Source organism: Triturus cristatus, chromosome 6, assembly GCF_964204655.1.
Source record: "Triturus cristatus chromosome 6, aTriCri1.1, whole genome shotgun sequence".
Classification (NCBI taxonomy): domain Eukaryota; kingdom Metazoa; phylum Chordata; class Amphibia; order Caudata; family Salamandridae; genus Triturus; species Triturus cristatus.
Window position 1 is genome coordinate 1,265,271,191 of NC_140589.1, and position 24,166 is coordinate 1,265,295,356.

Sequence of the window (24,166 nt, forward strand, 5' to 3'; positions counted from 1 at the left end):
GCCCCCCCCCCCCCCCCCCCCCCGTCGTGCTCTGTAGCAGAAAAACCAGCAATGTACGCTTAGAATTTCACAAGGATACTGCCACTTGTAGTTGTGGCAGCCAGGACTACTCACACCTACAGTTAATTCTTGACCTTGTGTAAAATCTGGCGATGTTTTGTAAAAACCAATTGAACACATTCTTGTAACAGATAATGCGAAAGGATTGTTATACTTTGACTAGTGTTGCCTTGCTGCCCACCAAGGGCCACACTTTGCAGACAAAGATACATTTAAAGATGCATGTACCATGATTGCCCAGGCTCTCTGGTAATATAGTGACAGGATAGCTTGCGAACCTTGTCCAGTGAGATCATCTGCAGTGATCGCGCATGCGGAAAACAGTTTTTTGGATTGCCTAGGCTACAGAATTTTCGGTTGTCTGCCAAGCTGCTGCTTCATTCACTTCTATTTTTATGGCATTCTCAGATCATGCTTTTTGCGAAACTAATCCTAGAGGGCTCCACTAGTCCTAAACTGGTGCTTGATGCGTCCTCTGCATGAACTGCAGGTTGACGTGATGGAAAAATCTGCTGCACTGCCTCTTGGGACTTTACTCCAGATACCGGATGAGAGGGACAAAAAGCAAGCGCACCGGCCCAGTGCAGATGTAGCACAGTCGTGGTATGCAGGAGAAGAGGCATTTAGGAAACGCTGGGGAGACTGTCTGCCTGCTGTTCTCACCAACTCCCTCGCCAAATACAAATCTGCAAATACACTCAGAGTTTTTACAGAACGATTAGCAGTGGCATTTGTGTATTTATTTGCTGACTAAAGCAAAATGATTTGCAGCTGAGAAAGCAATTTGAATGCAACATAGAAAAGATTTCATGTCATGCATTTAAGAGTCATGTGGTTACATTTCGTTAGTTGCAAAACATGTCTGTCGTTAGTGCAAGAAACATTCTTTGACATACTTAAATGTATGTTGATGTGCTATTTATTGCACATCCATAAACCCAGTTGAAAAATAAGGCTAGAACATTCTGATCATGATGTTTTTGTGTATCTCACCTGCAGAATATGACTGCTATATGTGTGGGTTCCCACCATGTATACCTTCATGTACTCAGTGAGCACTGTGCCCGTGTCCGGGACATAGATGTGGTTGGTGGCAGCTGGTTATGGTTTTATGAAAAGTTATGGTTTAGGCCTTTTTGCCGCAATCCTGCTGGAGAGGCTTACTATTGGGTTTCCTTTGTAAAGCCCATCCAGCTGTCAGAAGCGGGACTCACAATTCCCCTTCTGGTTGATATGATAGAGAAATTTGAGTGTGTGTCTGTTTACGTACACGAGAAGATGAGACACCGCTACCTGGGGATCCCTGCATGTAGACCAAGATAATGGTTTTACATGGAATACAATTGTAGACCTTCCTGGCGATTGTCATGACTGTCTACCATGTCGCCTTGTGTGTTTCTGCATCGTTCTCCTGCACTGATCAGTTACATTCATACGCTGTTGTGTATGGTTTGGGTCCCCGACCTCTACTGTGCAGCGGGTGCACCACCTTAAGAAAGACCCTGCAGAGTTAGCTGGTGGCCCACAAGAAGTGAACAAAAGAAGAGCCGTAGCACATGGCCACTAACTCTCACACCTAAGGCAAAGATTATGTTCTGAGCCCTTCCCTAATATCCTGTTAGCCCATGAAGATGTGTGCATCCAGTGCACACAATTAGATGACATTTGTCTGAAAATAATTCCAATCCGCTACAATTATTTAATATCTGAACGCCATGGCTTTTGAGATACTGCAACGGTTACAGGATGCCTTGTCACCATGGATCTGCTTTTTAACAAGCGGTGCTCTTTAATTTTGATAACTTATAGCACAATTTCTCAGTAGCTGCCTAATCTGGTACTTAGTGCAGCAATTCTGGAATATAAGGTGACCCTGAGGGTCAAAAATCAGTTAGTCTTCTGGCATCAGAGATGCTCTGAACCAGCACATGGGAAAAGATTGAACGTTCTCCCTTCCATCCTTTAATAGCTGGTATCTGCTTTAAAATATGAGAAGAGGTCTTCTGTTGTAAGATAAGGCGGTTAGGTGGAATACATACATGGGGCCTGGTTGAGCTCACCCCAAGTAATGCAAAGGGTCACCTGCTTCAAGTCCTTCCATGAAGATCCCCTGCCTCAGCAAAGAGATGGTAGAGGCTACAGTGCCACTGCCCAGACACAGCAAAATGAGAGCAACCTGTGGAGAAGCTGTTTCTACAAATACTCCTTCCTTAAAGAAGTGTAATAAAGAAAAAACAAGACAGCAGGCCTTTTCCATCTATGCGCCCAGGATCTGGAACAACATATCCATATCTATCAGGTCGGCCCCAACGCTGCTCCAATTTAGAATAGTTGAAGACCCACCTCCTTAAAGACTACATCACAAAGCATTAACCGTCTACAACACAGCTACCACTTCTATTACTTGTTGACTTTATACTTGTCTTTGACCAAGTACATTGATCTGTTGCCTTTTAACTAGGTTCACACTATAGAAACACCATATACATACAAACATACAGAGACGTTCTTGCAGAGTTGGTGGGTGCAGAGTTGGTGGGCGTTCTGTCTCTGACACTTGCAGAAAGCAGAAGATCATAGGGGCACTTTTTCGTTCTGGGAACATGGCAGCTTAAGTTGAAACAACCTATTGGTAATCAAGAAGTACAACTAAGAATTTTTTTTTAACAGTTTTATATAGCACAAACTTGATCTGAATCAGAATCGGGTATCAGAGCGCCTTACACCAGTTGCATTACATGAGGACACATTCATTTTTGGACAGAATCACCGGAAGTTCAGCGTCATTGCCGAGACTCGAACCCAATTCTCCAGATTCGAGGTCGACTGCCCTAGCCATTAGGCCAACTTCTGTCCCTGAAACTTGAAGTCAGACTTCACGTCTGATATCAAGGAACATCATCTAGGTTTAATACTGATTATTGAATGCTTTTATTTTAGGATATAACTCGTATTGCTCATGTGGTGGCCATCTTGAAATTTTTAACAAGCCTGAGGAACCCGTGGGAAGGTGAGCTTTCTCTCTCTAGCTCACCTCCATTTCCATATTTCTACCTCTCTCCTCGTGGCCTACCTCTACCTCCGTTCCTGCCTCTTGGTCCATTGCCATCTTAACGGTAAGATACATTTCAACAGTTTTTGTGTACTCCATTTCGGAGTTACTTTGGCATCGTTTAGCCTTCAATTAGCAGAAAATGAGTAATGAAATTGAAAGTTGTTACGAGCATGGGCTCCCAAAATGTCTCACAAAGGGTTAAAAAAAATGATCCTTAAGACGACATTGAGTGCAGATAAGCGTTCTTCAAATCAGGTACTCCCCTCCTGCCATGCCGCTGACTAAGAAAGATGCACACTGGCCAAACCTCCAGACAACTTTCCCATCTCAATGCACTAGAATAAATTCTTCGCTTGATCAGAAAGAAGGCCAACACTGTCCTCTAATGACAGCAGATGGTTATGACACCCTCTCCATAAAATGACAGTGAAGTTCAAATAGGGTATTATTTAATAATCCAACTTTAATTCTGTTACTCATCCAGCAATGCCAAGACTCTTTCTCCATCTAGTAAGAAAGATCGTCTTCTCTAGAATTACTTAAACTGCAGCACCGTTTATCCAGTATGGATTGAATAGCAGGACGGTTTCTCCTTACCACTGCTAGTGAGATACATCTCACCTGAACTTTTTAACCCCTAGGACTGCTTCTCCATAACACCTTCAGTTACATTGGCTCCACACTGGAGAGCCCTTCACACACCCATTTACTTAACGACAGTGGATCTACTTTTTCCAGGCTGGTATCAACTGCCCGGGCAACTATCTACAAAAGTTTGAGTTGTTCTTGACTAGACTATCTGAAAACCAATAATCTGAGTTGAAGGGTAATCACTGCCTTTTTTATATATACATTAACCAGTCTACTAACTACTGGCTAGGTTTTAAGAGCTGTATCTGTGCTGCACCAAATCCAGTGGTTTTGACATTTTGGTTCCTATTATCTGAGGCAACAGGGTCCTCGAACCTGGCGTTGGATGCAGACTCTCACAGGCTCTCTAGGATAAAGAGCACCCTGTGTCCCACACCAAGGTCCGCGAGTTGAGGCACCACACCCAACATTTGCGGGTTGATTGACAGTGGATCCCCTCTGAATTGTCCGTCGGACACTGGGCAGTTTTGAATTACTTTATTTTGAGCACTTTTCTTCTAGCAGGAGCATTTTTCTTTTCATAGGTCCTGATGAATGCCAACACACCTCGTGTGAGTGTACTACAGCTGAATTATGTTGACCTTTTTTGGGGCCACCCTCAAGCAGGACTAGTTTTAGTCCTGCAGTGTCCCTGGTTTAAACGTTAACCCTAGGTCGCACTAATGACTGTGTACGCGTACACTGTAGCCAGTTTTATTCCACTGTATGTCATAGCATGCTCTACTTACCTCATCACCCTCCATTTCACCGTAGGGCGTCAGCGTCATTTACAGGTCGCCAGGGTTCGCTGCTGCAACCCCTGCCTTGCTCCTTGCGACCCCTGGCCTCAGAATTGGCAAAAGTAATGCCTGTAACACAGGATGTGCAAAAACAATGGTTCTGTCGGAGTATGGACGGACTAACTTAATAGGTGCTGAATACACTTTTGATTCTCAAGGACGCACACAGACCCAAAGAAACAGGACAGAATCCAAGTAACTTGATAGAATGATGTTAATTAATGTATCGAGAACACCAAAATATTTACAGGGTAAACCAACCAAAAAACACAGGTTGTAGTGAAACAATTAGTGAAACAGTGATACTTAGCACAAAACACATCACATAAAACGAATATGTACAATGGACAATACATAAAAATAATCAACAAACAAGGTCCTATTTACAATACATAAGCCACTTAAGGGTTCAAAATTTCCTTGTTATCTGAGTGGATTTGCATGTGACGCATAGGACATGTAACGTCGACGTTTCGACCCTAGGGTGATTGTGCCAATTACTACGCATCAGATTGGGTCTTCATCAGGACAGACGAGGTTGGGGACCTGGGGAACCAACTTAAATTATAGGGAAAAGATTCCTGTTGTCGCAAATGCAGATGGCCCACATCAAATGTGGAAATATTAGTTCAGTCCTCTGGGACGGAGATATATGATTTGGAAGGAGGAGTGGTGCTGTCTCTACAATCGCCACGTATTGGAGTCCGTGAATGGACATCTAATTCCGTCTACGGCTCAGCTGCAACTGTAACACAGGGGCAGCTCTTTCTAATGGACGCTGGTTGGAGCTGTGCTTGCCTGGTGTAGGTCAGTTTTTTCTTTATACAAATAGTGAAGTATAATATTCACTATTGGTGTAATAGAAAATGGAGTACATTAGCTGGATAATAACAGTATTTGGAAGCTCAGTTAAGTAAAACAGCTGTTAAATGTATGTTGTATGTGTGCTTGCGGGTGAGAGTGTATTTATGTACACAAGTGTGTGTATGTGTTAGTATGTGTAAGCATGTGTGTGTGTGTCATAGTAAAGGTCAAATGGCATGCGATGTCACTTCCCCTACCCCATGCATTTTGATGAACTGACGTCCATGCTTTAGGGATCCACTACCTCTCAAAAACATCCCTAGAGCTCCTCCCTCACAGTGACGTGGTTGTAGCCCGCACTGTGAACAGCTGTCACAGTTCAGGGAGATTCCCAATGATGAAGTATGCCACCTTTGGTGGGTGAGGTAAATCATCCTTAAAAAGGAATATCCCCTTGTAGTTAGGTTACGTTTCCTCTTTCTCTCTTCTTCTTGCTTAAGACCCAGGTTTTTCTTTGTGTGTTAAATCCATACTAGTTGGGAGCCAACACCTGCTGGTCTATAAATCTCCCTTGTCCCCCCTTTGTTGTGTTTATGATTAAGATGCACACTAGAAACCTCCATAAAACGTTCCATTTTCAATGCAGCAACAATAAATATTGATCTTGATCAGAAAAAGGCCATCACTGTCCTCTAGTGGATGCATGAGATTATTACACACTCTCCATAAAGCGACAGTTAAGTTTAAATATAGTGTTATTTAAGACAACAACTTTAATTCTATTGCTTATCCAGCATTGACTAATGGCAAGACTGTTTCTCCTTACTCCATCTAGCAAGATAATCTCTCAAGAACTGATACTTCAACTGCAGCACCATGTATCCAGCATTGATTTGATAGCAGGACGGTTTCTCCTTATCACTGCTAGTGAGACGCACCTCACGTGAACTATTTAAACCCTAGGACTGCTTCTCCATACCACCTTCAATTGCATTGGCTCCACATTGGTGCCCTTCACGCACATATTTACCTAAACAACAGTGGACCTACTTTTATTAAACCGGTATCAACTACTCACGCAACCAGTAGCGGTCCGTGGAGGGAGTTCGGTGGGGCGGGGGAGGGGCAGGGTGGGGAAATGTAAACACCGGAATATGGATGAACGGAGGTAAGTACACATTTAAATAAATAAAACGAATTCCTTTGCGCGCGCTGAAACGCAAAATGCGATGTAGCGCGCGCAAAGGAATTTGTTGTATTTATTTAAATGTGTACTTATCTCCGTTCATCCATATTCCGGTGTTTACATTTCCCCACCCTGCCCCTCCCCCGCCCCGCCTCTCCGCCCCACGGAAGTCCCTCCACGGACCGCTACTGCATGCAACGATCTGTAGAAGCTCTCCTATAAGTTGACTAACTATAGTTATTCTTGACTAGGCTATCTGAAATCCTATTCCTAGAGTTGAAGGGTAATTACTGCCCTTTATATAAGCATTAACCATTCTACTAATTACTGACGCAGTTTTAAGAGCTGTATCTGTGACACACTAAATTCAGCAGTTATGACATTTTGGTTCCTATTTATTGAGGCAACTCCGCATGCACTAATGTCATGTGATATTTACAAATCAGTTGGGTTCAACTCAAGGACACTCTGTTTGAACACTACTATGCTGTTCTGATTTATAGAATAAGCTCCTACATTGACCTCACCCATCGTCTTAAACAGTAACCTCTACTCAGCCAAGATATGAGTCGCCTCTGTGGGCAGTCCCCCATTCCAGCCATTAGACACTGCCCACACGCCATTACAACACCACCCATAAAATATTACTAATACAAATAGCCTCAACCACATAAAGTGCTCTCCTTTATCTCCAATCAACATATCTCTCTCCTTCGCTATCCTTACATGCATTATCCACAACTAACATTCCCACGCATATATTTCTGACCACATTATATAATCTACAACACGGACCTCCTGTGCTTTTCCGAATCCTAGCTCAGTGCCCACTCCCAGTCATAAAGGCTCATTGGTTGCTGACTCTTCCTGTTCGGCCTTCGCATGCCTGAAGGTTTCCATCAATCTTTCTCCCTCTCACACCCACTACCTACATGTCATTTACCACCCACCAAAGTGCAAATCTAGCTTTGAAGTGCAAACGTTGATTGAGGCAGTGTTAACAGCAACACCTTAAATTACCTTGAGTCTCTCTTGCAGCACCACAACCTTCATCAACATGCATTTCTTCAAATGCACAACAAATTTTGAGAACTAAACCCCACATTATTGCAGACAACAAATTTATAAAATAGGAGTTTCCCATTGGGAGTTCCTGGTCCAACCATTTTCCCATTTATCCCCAATTATTAATCTCACAGCCAACTTCTCCCTACCAAACTCTGCCTCAGGAAATCTGCAAATGCTCACTTAAGAATCTGACTGGACTGTCATGGAAAAGTATTGCCTTCTGAATCTGTCTCACTGCTTCGAGATGCATGGTGTCAGTGTTTAATTCGTGCCGTGGTCGACACAAGAAATTTCTTCTTGCCACCAGCCAGGAGCGGATTCTCAATTAGGATTCTGAGGATGTGCCCCGCTGAAGTTCCTTCACATTCCTGTACAATTATAAAATGCGATCGTATCTCTAAACAAATCGATGTATTTGAGTGTGTGCTGTCTGTCCCCAGCTGCCTTCCCCACCTCATTCTGAAGTAGGAGATGGAAGCAGGGCAGTAAATCAACTTTCTGAGCTGTGACGCATGATTCAGGGCTTACTGTTCTAAAACCCTTCATAATGAGTCATTGCCATTGTAGTCTGTGGCAGTATCTACTAGTATAGGCCAGTGGCACGGTCAGCGTCATGCTTTGAGGCGTTGAAGTCTCCCTCCCTGCGTGAGAGTAGCTGTCCCTCATTTACAGGCATAAATCCCACCCTTTCCTATTTGTCACATGTAGGAGTGGATGCGAGCACCGTGAAGCACATGTTTGCTGCCTTGTCCTCAGTAATGGTAAGTGCTAGAATGCTAATCGTCAGTTATGAATTTTGTTCTGAGACCCCTCGCCACCCTAACCTCCCACACTGTGACTCGCCAGGCCCTGGCTGCACGTCGCTGGTCCAGTTAAAAGTGGAGCTGCAGCATTTGTTCCACCGCGAAAAGCCTCCATAAGATGAGCAGGCCAGTCAGAGTTTAGCAAACATTACAGGTCTTCCGCTTGGCACGGAACTGAAAATCTCCTTTTCTGTATGCTGCAGAAAGCGTCTAGCCTAGAGAATCACTTGTTCAAATCAAATGAGCAGTGCCAACCCAGCAGAAAATGTCTGATTAAAAATTATTTTTTACTCATGTTGCATAAGGCCCCTATGTTTAAAGGGGCTTCCCAGTGAATGATGTATCCGTACATTTCAAAACCCCAGCAGATGTAATCAAACAGAACAGCACTCTAGTGCCTATTGTTGGTGATTGCTATATATTCTAGGCTAGTAAACAGCACAGTGTTTTTTTCTCTACACTGCTTGGCCCTTTCTCGAGTGAATGCATATAACTTACAAAGGGCCCACTGTATTGACAATGTTTTTAGTTCTTCATCCTCGGAAATCTTACTTTGTCCAAAGCTCCAGGCTTTGTGGGAATTAAAAAACAAAACACAGGGTTCAAAAGTAGCATCGTCAGTGGTGCATTTCATTGCAACATCCAATCTCAACATAACATTTTTGTGTGAGCTGCAAGAAAAAAGGGCAGCAAATGGGTTTCACCATTTTCTTCAAACATCAAAGTGAATTTATCAATGGTCTACAGTTGCTCCTGTGGTAAGAAAAGACTGGCCATTTACTGACTGGCCTAATCAGTTAATTTGCAACAATGAGTTTTCTTGTTCCATTGTGAAATTGATCCAAATGTCTGAGTCAAGCGCAAAGCAAGAGATATATGCTTACAGTAGACAGTTATCCGCTGTATGACATTAAAACTGCCTATCTTCATGCCCTTAGCAATATTAATGTCAAAAACATGGATTGATTTACGAACATTGAGTGTTAAAAAATGTTAAGGCACTGCATGTCAGCAATTAAGTTCCTCTTATTTCAAGTATTACTTAATCTTTCCTTCCTCAAGAGTTAGCGTTTTAATCATGTGTTTCTTTCTGTATTATTTTTTCCGTACATACTTTGAGCCATGCCAGGTGTTTCTGAGGGGCATTGAATGAGAGCTCTGACGCTGACCCTGAAGTCAAAGCAAAGTGCCTGTCAGAGGGTTGGCCTCACTGCCGAGCACACAGAACAATGGTCATGTATTCCAGTTGTAATTGCAATTCTGTGAAAATGTGTGTGAAGGGGGTGCACAGATGGCAAAATATTTCAAGGGCAATATGAAGAGAATAAGGGCATAAATATATAACATAAAATGTGCATAACTAAAGGCCAAAACTACTTTCACATGCCTCAAGTTTGTCTGTTAAGTTTGCCTGCGTCACTCACTACATAAGTCATACCAAACGTTTACACCCTATAGCTTTTAAATGTCACTAGCCGCCACTGCCACCAGCTTATATTTGACAGTCATCCACATGGTAGCACTGTCAGTCTATTTTTTAAAAGAGCATATAGATAAGCATTAACAATTCAATATACAATTAAAACTCAAATATAATACCAGCGTGTCCTCACCATTCTTATGGCTTTGGGTCACCTGGTTTACCTCAAGTGGTCTTTCTAGTAAGGTAATAGTTAGCAGGGGGAATTAATACAGGTATTTAACTGCGTTGGCAGGGACCGTCGGTGGTGCAATCTACACTGGCCTTCTGAGAAATATTCATGATGTTGCCTGTATCCTCTGTGCATGCAAGATGTTAACCTCTGCAGTTGATGCACCCCTCAAGTTAAAATATTGCCAGAAACTCTGTCAGCCATGGTTCTTTTATATTCTCAAAAACAAGAAGAGATATCTGCAAACTTACATTTTTAAGGAAAAATGGCAAGCTCGACATTTTATTCAATGTGGGTAGAACACTTTTTCTCTCCCACTGTCAAAACGGCATTCAACTAAAAACTGTAACAAATTCTTGCGTTGCTTTACTGACCTGATTCTCACCATCAGAAATAACTTCCTCAGTCCATACTGCTTCAGTCTCCTAAAACTACATCTGCCTGTAGTCCATTAACTCTCGTAAGCTCTGAGGTTCTCATCCAGATCAGTAAGATCCTCAAACATACCATGCAACTTGGATCCAGTCCAAGTGAACATTATCGCAGAAGAGTTCCACTTTTTTGCCACCATTTTGAGTGAGTTTATTTTGTCTGCTCTTACGAAGTGTACACTCCATGATGAGTTGAAATGTGGCCTATCTCCTCCCCTTTTAAGACAAACAAATCTTATTCCTGAATAAACATCCAACTACAAAAGGGCTTGTGCCGTACCATGCCTGGGCAAAGCGACTGAGAGAAGGGTTTCTGTGCATTTTATTTATACATAAACTCAGAAGAGATATTCAGAAACGATCAATTCCTACTCCACTATGGTTGCATTATTGAGACAACTAACATAATACTTTACTGAAGTAGGAAAAAAACTTTGAAAAACAGCTTGCGGAAAAAAAATATTGAGTACATTTAGTTTCAGGACATGTCCTGCCTGGAATAATTGTTTTTTTCATTCTTAAAAAGACATGTTGAATTTTGAAACTCGTTTCCTGATAGTTTGAGGATTTTACTTATTGTAAGCTTTCACACTGGTCACTTTCTTTTTTGCTTGTGAAAAAATATTCCCTGTTGACGATCAGTACGTAACAGATTTGTGTTGAAGCCATAGTGAACTAACCTATGCCAATCACAATGGGAAATGGTCAACAAAGTATTCTTTAGTTTGATATAGCTGCATCCTTTCCTCCTGTATTCCTCATTCGTAAGGGGAATATCAATTTAAAAAGAGACTGAGGTGCTCCCTCTTGACCCACATAATTGAGCTCCTCAAACCCCCTGAAGTTGGTAGAACCCAGACTTCCATCCTCTTTACAGTTTCTCTGTGGAAGGATCTTTTCTATTGCCCATGAGTTCTAGTGCTATTTTCCTACCCTCAGTCACTGAGATTCTGCACTTGCTTCCTAAGGAAGTGGCCTATGTACGTCTTAGATTTTCCTTGTTAAAAAAAATAAAATAAAGGTTTGCCATGTGCTCAGAAGAGCCCCGCCAGACTATGTGGTAAAAAGAAATGCATCAAGTTATTTTACTTATTTCTATCTTCTCAAATCTTTAGATCAGACAGAAGCAGCACCTTGATCAAAACCAGGTTTTCATGCATCCCATCTGAAGCCCTACCTAGTCTGCAGCATAATGTGAGGCTTCACGCTGTACTGGGGACGTTTGCCACAAGAAAATGGCACAGCTCACATTTAGTGATTGAAGCAAGCTGTCAGAACAGGCCTTTGAGGATGTAGTTGGAGTCATTCTGGTTCGTGATAGCTTAACAAAAGTGAACCGGCTTGTTAGCTGAAAAGTAGCAAAGCGGTTAATGGTGTCAAGTGAAACAATAGCTGAATGTTCAGGGTGAGATGACCTCTTTGGGTCACATGCTTAACTAAAGCTTCTTTGTTTGAGATGCACACGCTAGGGGGCGCCATTGAGGCCTCGGAACAGCTAACAGGGAGCGCACTCTGCCACTACAAACTCTTTTCTTTAGAAAAACTCAGCAGGAGCATGCTCGTACCCTCTGCCTTCAACCATCCAACCCAGGGTCAGTCACAACTTTCTTGCAGGCAACATCTGCACTCTTCTCTCAGGTCTCAGTGAGCAGGTTAGGTGAAAGCGGCGGGGGCTGCCATGTTGTTGAGGTAATCCACATATGATCAGGGGTTCAGGTACAGTGCACTACAACACGTAATAAAACACTAACTAATATACTTTGTACCGGTTGAATGTAGCCAATAACTTTTTTTGGTCGCTGTATTTGAGTTGTTGCCAATATTAAAATATCACTTTAAATTTCCACAAATGTATTTCTTGGCTCTTTATTCAGTGTTTATACAATGATTGAAATGTTATTGTTTTTAGCCTACTTACAAACTATGCTACTCCATAACATGTAACCCCACTTTCTAAACCAGAGTTACTCCCTAATCATGGAAATGTCAGTGCTTCAGTCTGATCGGGAAAGTTTGGTCAAAGTAGACTTTCCTTAAGCTGATGCCTTGGGGAAGTCATGACACGCTGCGAATTTGTATTCGAGGCAAGACAACTAAGTTTTGGCTTAGAGATCTATTTTCTAAACAAAGTGACTCATGCAGGGTATTTTATTTTAAATGCTGTGCGATTTTTTAAAAAAATCTATATATATATAATTTTTTTGTATAACTTATAAAATTAATGTGAGCTAATTACATTTTTAATACAGATCTATGCAAAAAACCTGGTGAATGCAGATCGATGTGCGCTCTTCCAGGTGGATCACAACAACAAAGAGTTGTACTCCGACCTCTTTGACATTGGTGAGGAGGATGAAGGGAAACCTGTCTTTAAGAAGACCAAAGAAATAAGGTAAGGGAAGTGCAAAGCAAATTTGTTTGTTTGGATAATAAACCCTGCGTACTCGTTCTGACCTTGGTACTCTGGCAATGTGCATAAGTCATTCAATTTGGCACAAAAGAATAGGCGGTAGGCACTAGGTTGTTAAAATCAATTTATGCAAACCCTTGCCTCTAGCTGCAATCCCATTATGTATTAACGTTTCTGATGGATACATCTGCCAGTGGATTCCTCACCTTGTGAATATCCCCTGCGCCAGCATTCCACAGAACTTTTCTTCCCCAGCATTCCACGTCGACGTGGGCGACGTCACAATACATCGGCTCCGCACGCGACTCCGTACGACGTCATCGGAGCCATAAGAAGCCCACGTCGGCGTGATGACGTCAGTTCCCTTTTTTCCGCGCCGTCGACGCGCAGCGGTTTTTTCCCAGTGCTCTCTAGATACTTTGTAATCTAGTGGTGTATTTTTGTTAAAATCGGTGTGTCTTCGACGAGGAAGTCGGGCTTTAAGCCCTGTAAGGGAGTGCGGAGGCCTGATGTCCATGACGGATCCGCATCAGAACTGTTTATGGTGTCTCTCCTCTGATCATGACGTGGATGAGTGCGGGTGCTGTAGGAGCATGAATCCTAAAGCGCTGAAGGAGAGGAAGACCAAACTCTTCATGAAGAAGATCGGTGAGGAGAAGAGAGGGAGGAAAAAGGAGAAGTCCAGGCGGGAGTCTTCGACTTCGAGGTCGTCGAAGTCGAAGAAGCACCATAAGAAGAGGAAGCATGGAGGAGGAGCCTAGCGCGCATCCAAGATGGTCGCGTGAGCACAGGGCTCCCCGGACCCTCTCTGCTCCTCGGAATCTATCCTGAGAATATCCTGACGTGGCTTATGGAATCTGGGAGATAAAGACCAGCTGAGCATATATCTCTTTTCAAAACTCAAATCGGACCTGGGAATCCTGAGTTGTCGCCGTCGGAACTTTTGGGACCCACCCGACGGAGGTGACCGGGGTGAAGGTGACCCGAGGGGCCGGGCTGCAATTGAACAACAGCGGCTTCAGCGCGGTGCCAGTTGCCGATCCACCACTTTCGGTTTCGGTTTTGCACTTCAGGAGACCGGCAGGGGGGTGCGCTCGGGGTGGCGAGGTGCTTCCTGGGCCTCTGAATGAGGTTCTCTTTCACCTGCTACTAGAGTGCCTATCGCCTCGGACCCCCTCTATTGACATTTTGTGGTCTTCTTGCTGGTGCCCTTACACCTCTTGATTGGGTGTCCCCTTGAGTGACCGTGTTCACATGGGGGGCAAGGGGGGTCCCGAGGGCCGCAAGACCAAGGCTTCCCTCCGCGGGGGAGCAGTCCAGAGCAATAACATGGACCGATACACCCAGGGCAGGGGGCCCTCTGGCGCTGCTGGCCCCCCCTCGGATACTGCGGAGGGAGGCGCGACCGTCTCTACGGAACTATCCCTGCAGGACATTATGGGCGCCATTGAGGGCATTAGGGAAACCATCGCGACGCAATATGAGGCCCTGGCCCGTAAGATTGACACTGTCGCGATTGATGTCACCCTGATCCGGGCCGACCTCTCCAAAACTAACGAGAGGGTCCAGGCTCTCGACACACGGACCTCCACCCTCGGTGCGGAGGTGTCGGATCTGCGGGCCGCGCTTGGAGACATCAGGGTGGTCAACGATCATATGGCCCGGCGGCTTGAGGACTTCGAGGGAAGGGCCCGACGCAACAACATCCGCGTCATAGGTGTACCGGAGTCCTCTGACGGCCGCCCGGTTGACCTCGTGGTCGAGGAACTTATCCTGAAACAGTTGTCCCCGGCTGGCCTAAGTAAGTTCTTTGCCGTGGAGCGGGCCCATCGAGTTCCGGGCGGTCGGCCACGGCCGGGGGCCCCCCCGAGGCCTATCGTGGCCAAACTGTTCTACTACAGGGACCGCGACGCTATTCTGTAGGCCTCACGGACCCACGGCCCGGTTCGTCATGAGAACTCGACCATCAATTTTTATCCGGACTTCACGCAACTGGTCCAGCAACAACGGATGGGATTCCAAGGGGTGAAGCGTCGTCTCCGCGAGCTGGGCCTAAAGTATTCGATGCTCTACCCTGCAAAACTCCGAGTGGAACATGGGGATCGGACAGCCTTTTTTGACTCTCCCGTGGCTGCAAGTGACTGGCTGGACTCTCTGCCGGACGGAGGTGGCCGTCCCGGACCCTCTGCGGGCACCGCGGGTGACGGGTCCCCTTTAGAATGACTTTTGGTCCTTGATTTTGCCGTTTTGCACTGTACAGTCGGGTCTTATTTCACTTGCATATTGTGTTTAACCAGGACCAGTGAGGGGGGCGGGCGGGGACGGGTCCCTTACCTCCTCTGGGGTCTTTTCGTAGAATGGGGTTAGAGGGGCGACAGGCACACTGCAAGTTGGGGGGGTTTTTTGGCCCGCAGGGGTGCAGGGTGGGGGGAGTTGGTCCTGGGGTGGGGTTGGGGGGGAGGTGGGGTTGTTTTGCTGTGTGTTTTTTGTTTACAGGGCGAGGTACTGATTTTTGTCCACATTTGGGAACTGTGCTGCAGGCTGGGGGACCCTTGATCTATTGGGGGGGATGGGGGGGGACGGGTTGAGGCTTATGTCATGGAACGTCAATGGGTTGGGGGACCGTATCAAGCGGGGTGTAGTACTGCAATATTTGCGTCGTTTGACTCCTGATGTGGTGTTTCTCCAGGAGACGCATCTGGTTGGTAATGTTTGTCATGCAATGAACAGGGGGGGATACCGCCTCGTGGCCCATTCTGGCTTCACAACTGGTTCCAGGGGGGTGGGCATTCTCCTGCGAACCTCACTTCCGGTGGAGATCACTAAGATAGTCTCGGATGACAGAGGGCGCTATGTGTGCTTGATTGGGAGGTGGGAGGGGCAGCCCCTTGCCCTGGTTTCAGTTTACGTCCCCCCGGGCCTCCAGAACTCCACCTTCACTGACTTGGGTCGAATGCTGCTTGACCTTCCGGACAGCCTCCTGCTCATGGGCGGGGACTTTAATTCTGTGGTTTCGGGTGAACTGGATCGTCACCCACCAAGGACCCTCCCCGCTGCCCAGGCATGGCTGGGTGGGATGCTGGATACCTTCGGCCTGGTGGATAGTTGGAGATTAATGCATCCGACCCAATGTCAATTCACCTTTCACTCGGGGGCGCATGGGAGTCTCTCTAGGTTAGACTACTTCCTTATGCCCGCGGCGCAGACTGGTCGGATTCGTGAGGTCAGGCACCTGGCGCGGGGTATCTCCGACCATTCTCCGCTGTGGCTTCTTTTCGACACCGGGCCGCGGTCTGCAGGGCGGATCGCTCCCATTAACCCATGGTACCTGCGAGACCCTACGACTCGTGACAGCCTGGTCAAGGCTATGGACCAATACTTCCTGGATAACGAGGGGTCGGTGTCGTCTGCAATGTCCCTGTGGGAAGCCTTTAAAACCGTGATCCGCGGACACGCCCTTTCCCAGATAGTGGTGGCTAAGAGGGTCAAGAGTGAGGCAGTGGTGAGGCTGGAGACTGACATAGTGGGGCTGGAGTCGGCCTTGGAGGCGAATGTCACTCCGGACGGGCTCCATGCCCTCAGCCTGAAACAGTTTGAGTATAGGTCCCTGGTCACTGACGCGGCCAAAACTATGTATAGGGAGCAGCAGGGTCGACTGTACGATGCCGGGGACAAGGCGGGAAAGTTGATCGCGTGGCTGGACAGGAAGGAGAGAGTGAATCGTGTGGTCCCGGAGTTGCGTGCTGCGGATGGTGTGTGTGTGACGGAGCCTGACGAGATTGTGGAATGTTTTGCCGACCACCTCCGGGCTGTGTACTCCCCAGTGACTGACAGGGATGAGGACGACTCTCGCCTTCTTTTGAGGGATATCGCCTTGCCCGGCCTGTCCGTTGAAGACCGTGAGCGGCTGGACGCCCCCTTGTCGGCGGATGAAATAGCGACCGCGATCCGCTCCCTTCGCTCGGGCAAGGCTATGGGTCCCAACGGTCTGCCCATTGAGCTATATAAATTGCGCCCTGACAAGCTTGCGCCCTTCCTCAGTCGCATGTTCCGTGAGTCTCTGGCGGCGGGTTCCCTCCCGGCCGACCAGCGTTTGGCCACGATAGTCGTTATCCCCAAGGAGGACAAGCCGCGAGACCGCTGTACTTCTTACCGGCCTATTTCACTGCTAAATGCGGAGCCTAAGGTCCTGGCGAAAGTCCTTGCCAATCGTCTGTTGAGCGTCGTGTGCGATCTTATTCATCCGGACCAATGCGGATTCATCCCGCATCGTAACACCGCTCTTAACTTGCGGCGTCTTCACGGCGCCCTTGCCAGGGCGGAGCTCCTCTCCGAACCGGCCGTGCTGGTTTCTTTGGATGCCACGATGGCTTTTGACACCATCGAGTGGCCATTCCTCTGGGCTGTCTTGGCTAAGTTTGGCTTTGGGGAAGGATTTATTGGCTGGGTGAAGCTTCTTTACACGGGACCCATGGCTCAGGTGGTGGTGAATGGGCGGGTCTCTCGGCCCTTTGCCCTCGGCAGGGGCACGAGGCAGGGATGCCCTTTGTCCCCTTTGCTCTTTGCTCTCGCCCTGGAGCCACTCGCGGCTTGGCTCCGCTGGGAGCCCTCGCTTAGAGGGATCCGGTGGGCCCCGGGCTTTGAGGATCGGGTTTCGCTGTATGCGGACGATATTCTCCTATATCTCACCTCACCGCGGCAGTCGCTCAACGTCCTCTTTGACGTTTTGACTTCCTTTGGGAATAATTCGGGCCTCACGATCAATTGGTCTAAATCCTGCGTCTATCCGATCTCCGGTGGTCCTCCTCTCCTGCCGCCTCGGCTTCCGATCCAGGTATCTCTGAGCGGCTTTAAGTACCTGGGGATATACGTTTCGCTGGACCCGGTGGCTCGCTATGAGCAGAATCTCCTGCGTCCGCTTCGGCGATTGCGAGAGGACACGGCCCGGTGGTGCAGGCTGCCCCTGTCCCCGCTGGGTCGGGCCGCGCTGTTCAAAATGATGTCCCTTCCCAGGTTCCTCTATGCACTCCAGAATTCCTTCGACGTCATCCCAGTGGCCTACTTTCGGGAGGTGGAGAGCCTGCAGAGGAGATTGGTGTGGGACGGGCGGGCGCGTATTGCTCTTGCTAAGCTTACTCTCCCCTGGTACGACGGGGGCATCGCGCTTCCCGACATTCGCAGGTATTATTGGGCCGCGCAGCTTTCGGCCATCAACCATGCCACGTATGCGCCTGGCCTGAATCCGGCGTATGAGATGGACAAGTTCCTGCTTCCCGGCGGGGACTATAACAGGGCGCTTTACTCCCGCTCGGCTGGCCGGACCCTTACGGGTCCTACTAAGATTGCGGTGCGGACCTGGAGGGCTGCCACTGCGGCCACGGGCTGGAGTGAGCGACTGACATGTGCTACTCCTTTGTTTGCCTCCGATCGCCTGGGGAGCCTCTGGACTACGAAGGGGTTTGACCAGTGGGATACGATTGGTATCAGCAAAGTGGGAGACCTGTGGCATAAGGGCGCGGTTAAGACTTTCGCGGCTCTTCAGGCCGAATATGAGCTTACGGACAGGGAGTTCTTCCGCTATGCCCAAGTTCGACACGCCCTGCTTTCAGTCTTTGGAGAGGGGACCAAGATCCCGGTTTCTTCGCCCCTCGAGGACCGCATACTTGACGGACATGTCCCTGACAGTACTATTTCTTTAATTTATAAGAAACTGATTAATCATCGGGCTGACCTCTTGGTGCGCCTTCGGGAGGCTTGGACGGGGGATGGGGTGGAATTGGACGACGAGGACTGGCAGTCTGCACTGTCGTCCCCCAAGGAGGTCGCCATTCCGGCCCGTCTCCGGTTGGTACAGCTTAAGATTCTTCACCGGGTGTATGTGACGGGTCCTCGCTTAGTCTCGATGGGATATTCCGATGATGGGCTCTGTAAGCGGGGTTGTGGGCTCAGCGCCACCTTTCTCCATATCCTGTGGGAGTGCCGCGAGGTGGCGGACTACTGGCGCCGGGTACATACGGTTATGGGACAGGTCACTGGGGTTGTGCTGCTGCCGGAGGTGCGTCGCTGTGTCCTGAATGTGTGGGAGCCCAATGATTATAGCGCAGCTCAGACTCGGTGGGCGGCCCTGGGGAACATGATTGCCAAGAGAGATATAGCGCAGCTTTGGGGTGCCCAGCGGCCGCCCACCGTGTCAGTATGGAAGGAGAATATGGACTGGTGTATGTTCAGGGAGAAGACTGTGTATGTTGCCCGTGGCAAGCCGGGGGCATGGGGCAGAATCTGGGGGCAATGGAATGCATATCGCGGGGGTATCTGTACGCCCCCCCTGGTGGACACCGATATCGCCATGTCCCCCTGACCCTTGACGGTTCCGGGCACCTTTTGGAATGGCTACATATGGACGTTCGTTTCCCTTGGCCCCCCCCCCCCCCCCCCCCCCCCGTCCCCAGCCTCCCGGTACTCCTTCCTTTCGCGTGCTGCTTAATGGTCTGAACTGGAGTTCCCCGGAGGAAGCCTGACCTGCACTGTTTGTCTTTATGCCTCGCCTTTTGTTTTTCTTTTAGTTTTTTGTGTTTGTTGGACTTAAGTCTCCTGTTCCTTTAGAACTATCCGGAGTCACTACGGGGCCGAGCCCCGGTAACCGACTGCAGCTTTGATAAATGTATATTTTATTCTGTACTTAGCGGCCGGCCCTGGTGGTTGTAGGCCCGTGCTTGTAATCGAATTATTGTTCAATAAAAACTTTTAAAAAAAAAAAAGAAGAGGAAGCATTCTTCTCGGCGTCGGTCCTCGAAGTCTAAGAGGTCGAGGTCGGCTTCGCCTCGTCGACGTCAGAGCAAGGTCTTGTCTCCTTCGCCTTCTCCTGATAAGTCTTCGAAGTCTCCCTCTCCGAAGCGGACTCCAGCTCGTTCCCCGACGCCGTCGCCGTCCAAGGCTTCGACTCCGGGTCGGGTGGAATCTGATGTGGAGCAGGAGCAGGAAGAGACTGTTCCGGTGCCTGGTGACTCCGCGGCTCCGGTGGAGGATTCTGAGGAGCCGACGCCGGTGACTCCACAGGAGGATACAGGGGCAGTTCCTTATCCCCAATTCCCGGCTCCAGGTACGGATCCTTCGGGATTTCTGAATGCCATGTATGGCATTTTTCAGAGAGCATCCTTCCCATCCGGAGCACCAGCAGGTCCCGTGGGTCCGACTGCAGCTTTGATAAATGTATATTTTATTCTGTACTTAGCGGCCGGCCCTGGTGGTTGTAGGCCCGTGCTTGTAATCGAATTATTGTTCAATAAAAACTTTTAAAAAAAAAAAAAAGAAGAGGAAGCATTCTTCTCGGCGTCGGTCCTCGAAGTCTAAGAGGTCGAGGTCGGCTTCGCCTCGTCGACGTCAGAGCAAGGTCTTGTCTCCTTCGCCTTCTCCTGATAAGTCTTCGAAGTCTCCCTCTCCGAAGCGGACTCCAGCTCGTTCCCCGACGCCGTCGCCGGCGCCGTCCAAGGCTTCGACTCCGGGTCGGGTGGAATCTGATGTGGAGCAGGAGCAGGAAGAGACTGTTCCGGTGCCTGGTGACTCCGCGGCTCCGGTGGAGGATTCTGAGGAGCCGACGCCGGTGACTCCACAGGAGGATACAGGGGCAGTTCCTTATCCCCAATTCCCGGCTCCAGGTACGGATCCTTCGGGATTTCTGAATGCCATGTATGGCATTTTTCAGAGAGCATCCTTCCCATCCGGAGCACCAGCAGGTCCCGTGGGTCCGATGGCGTTTTCTCTGGGAGTGCCGCAGCAATACGCTCAGGCTCCTTTTCTGCCTTTTATGCCGGTGGCGCCTTCTTGGCAGTTTCCGGCGCCGGTTGGGAATCCGGCTCGACCTCGGATGGATCATCAATCTTCGGAGCCTTCTCTGACGCCGAGGCCGACTCCATCGACGCCGCATCCGGCGCCGCCGACTCCACCTGTGGCGCCTCCGACGCCTGTGCCTTTGGCTCCACCGACGCCGCGCACGACGTCGTCGACGCCGGCTCCCCGGATCCGATCGAGGCGGGAGGCCCAAAGGGTTTTGGAGGAGGATACATATCGGGCTGAGGTGGAAGAAGGTGAAGTAGACTCTTCTTCGGATGAGTTTGGAGGTATAGAGGTGGCAAGTGGTTTGGATACCACCCCGGAGTGGGAGCATGCTTCTGCAAGGTCTTCTCCACCACAGGAATTGGCGCCCTACCATGTTGTGATCAAGAAGGCCGCGGAGTTGTTAGATCTGCAGCTGCCCTCTGTGGAATACAAGTCCAATCTGCTTACAGAGGTGTTGCACTCTCCGACGTCGGCTTCGGAGCCTTTGTTACCTTTCAATGAGGCTCTCTTGGAACCAGTGTTGGAGGTGTGGAAGAAGCCTCTATCAGCTCCGGCAGTTTGCAGGCAGGTGGCAAGGAGATACAGGGTTGCGCCAGGAGACCCAGATTTTTTATCCACGCATCCTTCTCCGGAGAGCCTAGTGGTGCAGGCTTCATGTTCTAAACATGCTTCGGGTGCTTTCCCCCAATCTCCTGCTGATAGGGAGTCAAAGAAAGTTGATCAGGCGGCCAAAAAGACTTTCTCCTCAGGAAGTATGGCGTTGAAGTCATCAAATGCCACATGCTTGCTGGGGCGTTATGTTCATGCCCTGATGGACTCTATAAAAACTTTGGCCCCTAAGTTACCTGAGGGGGATAAGTCGTCCTTCATGGAGGTTGTGGCGGACACTCAGGCAGCTGCCAGGCAGGTGATCCAGTCTGGGCTGGATACGGCGGACTCTGTGGCGAGGATTATGGGGTCGTCCATTGCCGCAAGGAGACAGGCTTGGCTCCGTTCCTCAGGGTTTTCTGCAGATGTCCAGGCTACGCTGGTGGATCTGCCCTTTGATGGACAAAAGTTGTTTGGGGAGAAGGCAGATTCTGCCCTTCAACGTTTTAAGGACAGTAGGTTGACGGCGAAGTCCTTGGGTCTGCAGGTTCCTGCTAGAGGTTCAACTTTCCGTAAGGCTAGGGGATTCGGAAGATCATCCTTTCGCTCCTTCCGACAGCCACAACAGCAGCAGCAACAACAGCAGCAGAATCCCCTCTATCGCTCCTATAGAGGGAAGCAAAGGGGTCGGAGAGGTTCTGGTCGTAACCCCTCTTCTTCCTCCTCCTCCTCTGCTCCAAATGAGGCCTCAGGGAAGCAGCCCTAGATCCCCCATCCTGGATCATGTAAGGCCTGTGGGGGGTCGGGTGTCCTACTTTCTACGGGGTTGGAAATCTGTTACAACCGACCTTTGGGTTTTGAACCTCGTAGAGACTGGGTACGCCCTTCCCTTTCGGGAGTTTCCTCCCCCTTACCCTCCTTGCCAAGGTTATTGCTCGGAGGACCACCTGCTTCTCCTGCAGAAAGAAGTTCAAGCCTTGTTTCAGAAGGGCGCGATAGAGGTGGTTCCGGAGCAGGAAAGAGGTCAGGGATGCTACTCCCGGTATTTCCTGATCCCCAAGAAGGACGGCAGATTGCGTCCGATTCTGGACCTCAGAATCTTGAATTTTTACCTGAAACAGGAGAAGTTCAAGATGCTGACCCTTGCGCAGGTTCTTCAAGCGTTGCAGCAAGGAGACTGGATGGTGTCGCTCGACTTGCAGGACGCGTACTTCCATGTCCCAATCCTGAAGTCGCACAGGAAGTATCTCCGTTTTACGGTTGGGTCGCAACATTATCAGTTTGCGGTCCTCCCGTTTGGTCTTACTACTGCACCTCGAGTCTTCACAAAGGTGATGGCAGTGGTGGCTGCTCATCTCAGAAGGTCGGGGATTCCGGTTTTTCCCTACCTGGACGACTGGCTTCTGAAGGCAGAGTCCCCGGAGATGGTGCAGCGTCATCTGCAGGTGACAGCTCAGCTGTTGTTCGACTTGGGTTTTTCAATCAATGTGCCCAAATCCCACCTGGTGCCCTCTCAACGCAACCTGTTTATAGGGGCAGTACTGGACACTACTGTGTGTCGAGCATTCCCTCCTCCTCAAAGGATTCTCGACATTCAGGAGATGGTCCCTTTATTCCACAGTGGAGCGGTTGTTCCAGTTCTGAAGGTCCTTCGCCTGCTCGGTCTGTTCGCTTCCTGCATTCTGTTGGTCAACCATGCACGCTGGCACATGAGGGCGCTCCAGTGGTGCCTCCGCAAGCAGTGGTATCAGCACAACGGGGATCTCGGGGAGTCGATCAAGATCTCCGGAGAAGCTGCAGCGGATCTGTCTTGGTGGAGCGTGGAGGGCAATCTGTCCCAAGGAAAGCCTTTCCATCTACCTCCATCGGTGGCCACAGTGATAACGGATGCCTCCACCCTAGGGTGGGGAGCTCATCTGGGGGATCTGGAGATCAAGGGTCTTTGGTCTCCAGAGGAGAGGTTGTTTCATATCAACCTTCTGGAATTGCGGGCGATTCGTTTGGCACTCAAGGCCTTCCTCCCTTCCCTTCGCGGTCAGTCAGTTCAAGTCCTGACGGACAACACGACCGCGATGTGGTATATAAACAAACAGGGAGGAGTAGGGTCTCTTTGTCTCTGCAGAGAGGCCTTACGACTATGGTCCTGGGCTCAGGACCATCAGATTTGTCTGATGGCAAATCATCTGGCCGGGGTGCTGAACGTGCGTGCGGACAGTCTCAGTCGGCAGTTCTCCGCCGACCACGAGTGGAGGCTCCATCCGGAGGTGGTTCGTCGCGTCTTTCGGACGTGGGGGACACCTCGGGTGGACCTGTTTGCCACCCGAGAGAACGCGCACTGCCCGTCATTCTGCAGTCTCCAATATCCGATGCAGGGGGCGTTGGGGGACGCGTTTCAGTTGAGTTGGGGCTCACGACTCCTTTACGCGTTTCCTCCCATACCCTTGATTCCTCGGGTTCTGAGGAAGATTCGCCAAGACCGGGCCCAAGTCATTTTGGTCGCCCCGGATTGGCCAAGAAGGGTGTGGTACACAGATCTTCTCCACCTCTCCTCGTGCCCTCCGCTCCGTCTCCCTTTGAGGGCTGACCTCCTCTCGCAGTCGGAGGGGCAGGTTCTACACCCCCACCTCCAGAGCTTACACCTTCATGCCTGGAGATTGAACGGGGCAACCTGAGTTCCTTCTATCTCCCACCTGATGTGGTGGACGTTATTTTATCGGCCAGGCGACACTCCACCAAGTCCATATACTCCTACAGGTGGTCTAAGTTTGTAAAGTGGTGTGGAGAGAGATCCATTGACCCTTTAAAGGCTCATCTTCCTGATGTGCTTCAGTTTGCTCTTACCT

At 49.0% G+C, this 24,166-nt stretch overlaps 1 protein-coding gene across 2 annotated transcripts in view; it reads left to right on the plus strand.

Moving 5' to 3' along the window:
• The window catches only part of PDE10A (phosphodiesterase 10A), a 1,160,934-nt gene that overhangs the window by 712,399 nt on the left and 424,369 nt on the right, over nt 1-24,166 (plus strand). For both annotated transcript variants that reach the window (XM_085612212.1, XM_085612213.1), the window contains exon 11: nt 12,739-12,881. In XM_085612212.1, coding sequence (XP_085468338.1) covers nt 12,739-12,881 — 143 coding nt within the window. The remainder of the gene's footprint in view (nt 1-12,738; nt 12,882-24,166) is intronic.